The sequence below is a fragment of the Medicago truncatula genome, chromosome 2 (genome assembly GCF_003473485.1).
Source record: "Medicago truncatula cultivar Jemalong A17 chromosome 2, MtrunA17r5.0-ANR, whole genome shotgun sequence".
In the NCBI taxonomy this organism is placed as follows: domain Eukaryota; kingdom Viridiplantae; phylum Streptophyta; class Magnoliopsida; order Fabales; family Fabaceae; genus Medicago; species Medicago truncatula.
The window spans coordinates 44,382,474-44,390,815 of NC_053043.1; the positions used below are offsets into that span (position 1 = coordinate 44,382,474).

At 30.2% G+C, this 8,342-nt stretch overlaps 1 protein-coding gene across 1 annotated transcript; it reads left to right on the forward strand.

Moving 5' to 3' along the window:
* The first annotated feature begins 4,898 nt into the window (after window positions 1-4,898).
* LOC25487627 (photosystem II repair protein PSB27-H1, chloroplastic) lies at window positions 4,899-5,727 on the forward strand. The gene has a single exon (XM_013609610.3). It carries the CDS (start codon window positions 4,921-4,923, stop codon window positions 5,500-5,502), a length of 582 nt encoding a protein of 193 aa, XP_013465064.2. The 5' UTR covers window positions 4,899-4,920; the 3' UTR covers window positions 5,503-5,727.
* The last annotated feature ends 2,615 nt before the right edge of the window (window positions 5,728-8,342 follow it).

The following is an 8,342-nucleotide window of genomic DNA, read 5'->3' on the forward strand; positions in this document are numbered from 1 at the left end:
TGTCAGATTTTTGTGTGGGTGTTAAAGGGTGTATTGCCATCTAAGAATGTCTATGTATCATAACTCTTTTAATTTTTATGTGTATTTTTAAAATGTGTGTAAATTGTAAAAATCAAAAGTAAGAGAAAGATAGAGATAAATATATAGTATATCTTATTTCGATGCTTAAATAATACAATTCTTATTTGAAATGTGTAATATATAGAAAATAAAAAATAGGAGAGGGTCAGAGATAAACATGTCTCCATTAATAAAGTATTTTCTCCTAAACAATTAACAAATAATAAAGGCTTCTGTTTTATTAAACACACATTTATATAAATATATATATTGTGAATGATGTATATATTTATATCCTATAATATATGAAAGTAGGGATAGGATCAAATAACACCAAGGTGTCAAATAAAATTTGACACCAAATCTTATCCATTAATATAGTTTTAATCCAACGGCTCTAATCAATTCTATAAGTGCTCACATATTTGATTAAATGAGCCACCTTTTAATTTTAGAAACAACCTATTCTTTCTTCTCTTAGTTAAATTACTTTCTAAAAACTCTTTCCTATATCTCTTTCTCTTTAAGGATTCTATATCTCTTATTATTATGGCTCCATGCAGAAGCTTCATTCTTATTTCATTACTCTAATTAACATTTATCTGTTGCTGCTCAACGCTAGGATGATGTAAAACACATAGACATATAATTGTTTGACCTTTTTATTACCGGTAATATAGATGTTCGAATGAATTGCCTCAAAAAGAAATAGTTTGATCAATTGATTTCAATTTTTGTGAATTGAAGGACAACACTTGATGAATGTTTTTGAGAACTTATCGAGCTATGGTGAGAGGGATATCCCATTAGTTAAAAAGAGAGGACGTGGTCCCCGAATATTCAATATATCTTCAACAATAAAGGAAAAATTAAGTACAAAAATAAAAAACATAATTACAATTAAGGAAGGAAATCACCCTTCAGAAAAATAAGGAAGGAAATCATGTGAACACTATTGACTAATTTTGATCGTTTGATTAAATCAAAATGGAGGGATAAGATTTGGTGTCAAATAAAATTTGAGATCTTGGTGTCAATTGATCCTATTCCATGAAAGTAAAGCAGGATGAGAAATAGAAGGAAATAGGTTGTGATATTAATCAAAAGGACCCTTTCCAGCATGCATTATGGTGCATTCTTCTGCTACATCCGTTAGATGAGAGAGTCACACATTTAATGGCTGAGTCACACTCTTTTCTCCCTATCAAATGTGTGACGGTAACACCTCCTCCCATTGCATTGCAGCAGGACTGAACACCGTTGGCAAAAACATAGTAACAAATGGCCTAATGAATTTTGGTAAGTTTTGATATCGAATTTAGATTAGGCCTAATTCAATCTTACAAAATCAATTTGAGGTAAAGATTTCTTCCACTTATAAACATATTTTCAGGTCATATCTCATCCAATTTTGATTCTTAAACCTCCTTTGTTAGTCCAGTTTTAGATCCATTAATCAATGTATAGTTGAATCATCTTAAGAAATCAAACAATTGCAATAGAAGATAGATGGATGCTACATATTTATTGCAGGATTCATAAAAATTGTTGAATTCTGCCTTGTCATCTCTAGAAGGTGTTTCTTTTCTTGTCAGAACAATTTGAGGTTTCTTTAGTTCGTTGTGAAGCCAAGAATTATTTTCATAGTGACATTATACATCAACAAATCAAAAGTTATATGTGAACACCCACTAAGCAACAAAATAACTATTTCTTACGTCTTTTCTCAACCAAGATGTGATCCATGTATTTCAATAAGCTACTTTTTACGGCAAGCCATCAACCATTTCAAGAAGATTTGAGATCTTGGAGATTGTTTTTTTCAATGTGAAACCATAGTAATCAGCATTTCTTACATTATTTTTTCTTGATGCTTTTTCGGTAGTTCCTCAATACATTGCACCTAATTCAAACCTTCATAATCCCTGGCCTTTCCTAAATTGATCACAACATTAAATTTTTTTGGTGGAACAACGCATTATGATTGAGCTACTATTAACATGCATGTCGTATGGTTTTAAGCTCTTTTCTTTAAAAAATGGACCCAATAAAATTTGAAAGTTAAATTTTAGCAACCATCCTAAAATTCGGGTGGAGGAAACAGTTAGGCCTTCGACCTATCTACGTAGACGCCCCCATGTTTGTTGAGATTGAGAGCAACTTTATCAACCTAAGGTTTTTAAAAGAATACCGATGTGTTCAAAATTATATTTTTGAATGGGACATAATACGTTTTTTTTTGTTAAATTGTATTTTTGATCCCTTAACTATTTATGTAGTATTGCTTTGGTCCCTTAATTAAAATTTGATTTATTTTGGTTCTTTAACTTCCCTCTATTACACATTTTGGTCCTTTCCGTTAGTTTTAATTCAAAGACGTTAGATTTTCTTTATTTTCTTCTGGGATTCTTGTTGTTGAAGGTTGATGGAGATGAAAAAGAGGAGAAGAAAATGAAGAAAACCTAACGTTTTTGAATTAAAACTAACGGAAATGACCAAAATGTGTAACAGAGAGAAGAGTTACGGGACCAAAATAAATCGAATTTTAATTAAGGGATCAAAGTGATACTACCTAAATAGTTAAGGGACAAAAAATGCAATTTAGCTTTTTTTTTTTTTCTTGATGCATGAGTTTGTTTGTTATAGATTAAAATAAAAGAGATTTTGCAGTAAATAATTTGGACATTATTCTTTAGACATTTTTAAGCAAACAAACTATAGTTGAAAATTCATTCGTGTTAAAAAAAATAGTATACATTCATGGTTTAAAAATTTAAAATGATGTTTTTAAAAAGATAATCAAAGTAGCTATTTTGTTTTAGGTCCCTATAAATAGGCGTATTTCCAACATTAGTCTCTACATAAATTTTATTAAATTTTTGGTCCCCAACGTTTTTTTCCGTTAGCAAAATAGGTCATCGCTGTTAATTGTTGCTGATTGAGCAAACACTGTTAATTAGATATAATATAAGATAAGGCCTTAAATCTTCACCAATAGTTTTAAATCGGAAAATGGCATTACAAATTGACATCTCACTAACATTTTTTCTTTTTTGTAAATAGAAATATATTTCATTCACCAAAACAGATATTACAAATTTTATGGTGATAAAAAACCATAAAAAAGAATTTCGATCAAAGCTCTAACAACACGAGAAAAATCTAAGGCCTTATAAACTTAACATTAGGTTATTTAGTTTAATCATTTTGATTTAGCTAAAAAGTTCATGTACTGACTGATGCAAGTTTTGAAATCTACCATTCATCTTCTTTCGGATCAGACACTGAGTCACACTTACAGCCATTCTACTCAAGTGATGCATACCTTTGTTTCTGTTGTACTATATATATAGACACATTGCATCACTAATTTCCAATTGCCAGTACTAATGCTTATGTTACTCCATTGCAAATTATTCAAACAATATCAGAATACTCACAATTTAAGAAAAGGTGAGAATGAGTTTCATTATCCTTCTTACCCAAAATACACAATTGATCACATTTTATACCAACTTTGTTCAACGAGACACAAGTTGGTAATCTAGCATGTATTATGGATGAAAAGGTGTAATACATACCATTTTTCTCTAACTAACTTTTAAAAAATCACCTCTTAAGACATCATACATTTTCTTTATAGAAAAATTTGATTGTTGAGCAACATTACTATTGGCATTTGCAAAATTCTTGGCTACATCAAAGACTTTTTTTACTATACATGAAGCTTCTGAAGGAACTTCAATAAGTAGTACATTTCTTCCTTTAATGTAATACTTATGAACCCATTTAACTCATAACACATCATTCTCGTTAGCGAAGTTCCAGAAGCTTGATTCCAACACTTCAAATTAATAATATTCCATCCACCAGTTAACTTAGGTAAACAAAGATACTCCAAATGAATACGAGTTCTTTTTAAAAATCAAATCTACTAGTTTAGAGAAACACTCTACATACAGTTGAATTAATTTGAGCTGAGGAAGAGTAAAGACTTGCACAACAAACAACACTGACATCTCACTAACAATATTATTAATACTATTATTATTAGTATGAATAGGTGCTAATTGCAATACCTATCAACAAAAGGTGTGTAGAGTTATCCATCTTGAGTTGACACCAATCAAAATCAGATGTTTGTCTTTCACTATTTATGTTATAGACAATGATAGACAAATGAATGAATTTGAATGATGTCAGATATGCATTGATAACTATACTCACCTTTTATTGGCGGGTAAATAAGAATTTGCCATGGTAATATTTTAACTCTAAACGACCAAAAAATTAGTTAATTGCCCAATCTTATTTCAATAACATTTTGTTTGTACAAAACATTTCTAACTCCTTTTTTATGTGTTAACACTTCGGTTTCCTGAAAAAAGGAATCATAATAATTGTGAGTTTGATAAAAAGACAAGTAAAAAAGTTTGACAAAATATTACTATTACTTAAAAAAATTGAATACAGGTTCTCTAAAACTATATATCCTTAAGTAGAGTCCATTAAATTATTTGTACTCATATAGTTCATTCATACATTACATTCCAATTTAATGTTATTTTAACTTCAAGTATAGTTGGAATTCTTTTACACCCTACATTCAATATTAAGTCATATTATTTGATAGCATGCGCTGTTCATATAGCATACACTCCATTTGATTATATTTATAAACAATTTTGTTTATAAATTAATATGACTAAAGAGAGTAAAATGTTATATGAGATTGAGGGAGTATGTGAATTTAGAGCATAATTGGAATTCTATGATGACACAACACATGGATCTATACCTTAGAAACCATTGGTTGCTTTCTCATCCAAAAACCAAAATCAAAGATAAGACGATAAGGCCATGTGGCAAAAAACCAATACATCTTCCTCTCATATCACCATAACACAAACTCTCTCTCTCAACACAATCATGGCTTCACCAACACTCATAACTCCCACCTCCACACCCAAATCACTCCCACCCATCAAAACCAAACTCACCACCATCTCCTCCACCTTAACTCCAACCACCACCATACCCTCTCGCCGCCGTGAGTTCCTCTCCACCTCAGCCACCATCCTTACCACCACATTTCTAGCTCATGTCACCCCTGCATTAGCAGCTTCAGATGAAGAGTACGTGAAAGAAACAGAGGAGGTTATAAGCAAGGTAAGAACAACCATAACACTGGACAAGAATGATCCAAATGTAGCTACTGCTGTTGCTGAACTAAGAGACACTTCAAACTCATGGGTTGCTAAATATAGAAGAGAAAAAGCACTTCTTGCAAGAGCTTCTTTTAGAGATATGTACTCTGCACTCAATGCTGTTTCAGGTCATTATATTAGTTTTGGTCCAACTGCTCCTATTCCTGCTAAGAGAAGAGTGAGGATTTTAGAGGAAATTGAAGTTGCTGAGAAATCACTTAAAAGAGGAAGATAAGGAAGAAAAAGAAGAAGAAAAAAAGCACTTAAGTTGCTAATGTATTTGGAGGAAATGAATTTTGGTTTTCATTCCTCTGTTTCTTGTTATTAGATTCTTATTGTTTTTTCTTTGTTGTTGACTATTTGGTTTTTGTATTGTTGTATGTATCGAAAAACTTATATATTACATTAAGAGGCTCACTTTTTCTGTTAATAAAAGGAGAAAATTATTTGCATAGTTTAATGTATCGAATAATGGAGGTTTTGTTAACTCATTAAGTGCTTATTTTTAGGGTTAAGTTGATTTTGTTTTTATAGATTTAAGAAAGAACTGAAACTGCTTATTATTCAACCATAGGATAGAGGCCCAAGTTTAATTTGGATGTTTGAGTTTAGAAATGATAACATTCTCTGAATGGTTAGTGGTTACTGCTCTTTGGAGTTGCTTATAGGGTGGAAAAGTGTCTGGTATTGTGTAGGGTTGATGACTTGATTTAAGTTCGTTTTTTCTTAATTTTGTTGAATTAACATGTGTTGAATTATCATCTTAGGGTTTTAAATGAATTCAAGCATAGATGTATTGTAGATTATATTGGCATTCAAGTGAATGGTAGTAAGACATCTCGACTATGAACATGTTCAATGTTGAATAAATAAGAGAGGTGATCCATATTTCTAATGGTCTTCATGATTTGAATGAAGGTCTGGTGTCTCAGTCTCTTTGTTAGGCATGAGTTTTTAGCTCATTGTTGCTCCCGACCTACCTGAACTCCACAACAAGTGTATTAGTGTCTTGGTTCGGCTTGGTGAGGGAGCGAGAGCAGGAAATTGGTGTTTGGATTAAGTATAGTGATGTGGCATATTCAAACTCGAGGTTGAAATCGTTGGTATTCATGTGTGAATAGTGGTTTCAAATCGACTATGAATGAATAAAATGTTGAATATATAAACTGACCCATCAAATTAAGATTTTGGATGGATATGTAGTACCTCAATCTCTCAATGGTCTTGCATTGTTTGTTTGTCGTTGCAAATGCTCTTCGGAATCCACAACAATTAGTATAACTTGTTTTTGGTTTGAGCTAGAGATATGAACAATTGGTTGGCAATGGTGCAAGATGTGGTGTAAAATTATGTTGATGCATGGCTAAAGATTCTTTGAAGAAGCCAACATGAAAGTTGTGTTACTTTTTTCCACCTGATTTTTGGCATTTGTAAATTCCTGGAAGTTATTTATCTTGAATTGAAGTATACTTTTTATAATTGAGTATGATTATTCTTTTTGAACGATGATTTTTTCCTGTTTAAATAATGAAAACTAAGGATGTTCAATTTCAATCAATGTGGAGCTTGTTGGAGTTTCATGAAACATATTGAAATAAACCTCACATTGTCCATTGTAATAAAGGAAGTTGGAGGCCAACATTATATATTGACTCAAATTCTTTGTTACTCCCACCACCATCCCAGTTTAATCGAATCAGTTTTTCATTTCACACATATTAAGAAAAATGTATAAAGGAAATAGAGAGAAAAATGGTTTTGAGTGCCTTTTTTAAATATTGGTGCATTCTTCTTTATCATAAATGTAAAGTAGAAGGTTTTTTCTAGATTACCCTATTTTATTTAGAGGGTATTTTACCCTCTCATGATATCAACCAATCAAAATGTAATATACATTGGCAACATTAAATGTCATAAATGAGTCAATTTTTTTCTAAAAAAAGAATCAATTATAATCATAAGGTAACTTTTAATACTTTTAATTTTTATTTAATTATAGACATGATTACATTAGAGATCATTTATCTTATTTATTTGTTACACTTGGGTCATTTATCTTTATTTTTTTCCGCTTTGGTCTTTTATCTCTTATAAAAGCACATATACATCCTTTTTCTCATTTTTTTTATTAAAAAAAATACATAATTTTATTTTTTAAAATATCTTTTTATTAAAAATGAAACAAATCCAGAAATATGACGAAGATGTTCATCATCTTCATCTTTTTCCTTTGAATCTTCATCATCTTCATTGAATCAAAAAAATTTTTACACAAACATATCTCCAAATATCATGAATTAATGTTATATTCACCTCAAATTTTCTTTTAAACACAAAAATCAAACCCCTATAGAGAAAGAGATTTAGATTCATAAAAAAAAATTAGTTATATAAATTATCACGTTGTATATTATTATTATTATTTTCTAACTCAATATTGAAGTCCGACATAAAAAAAACCTCAAAATTGATAGCAACTTTGCACATCAATTTTGTTGTTTCCAGAACAATCTTAACTTTCGTAAAGCCTAACCCTTCCACCAGTGACTAAGCATCCACCATCCGCCTTGCAACATTTGTGAAATTATGGTTTTGATTTTTGTGTTTAAAATAAGATTTGAGGTGAATATAACATTAATTCACGATATTTGGAGATATATTTTAGTAGAATTTTTTATTTATTTAAAGAAGATGATGAAGATTCAAAGGAAGAAGATGAAGATGATGAACATCTTCATCATATTTTTGGATTTTTTTCAGTTTTAATAAAAATATATTTTTAAAAATAAAATTATGTATTTTTTAATAAAAAAAATGCGAAAAAAGATGTATATGTGCTTTTAAGAGAGATAAAGGACCTAAACGGGAAAAAATAAAGACAAAGGACCAAAGTGTTACAAATAAATAAGATAAAGGACCCATAATGTAATATTGCCTTAATTATATTTAGGTGTTCAATCTTAATTAATTTGCACTACAGGACTGGTTTAAAACAATTAAAATTTCACATCAAATTTCTTTCATCTGAATGTCCTTAAATTTATCAGTTATATTCATAAAATTTATTCCTCCCAT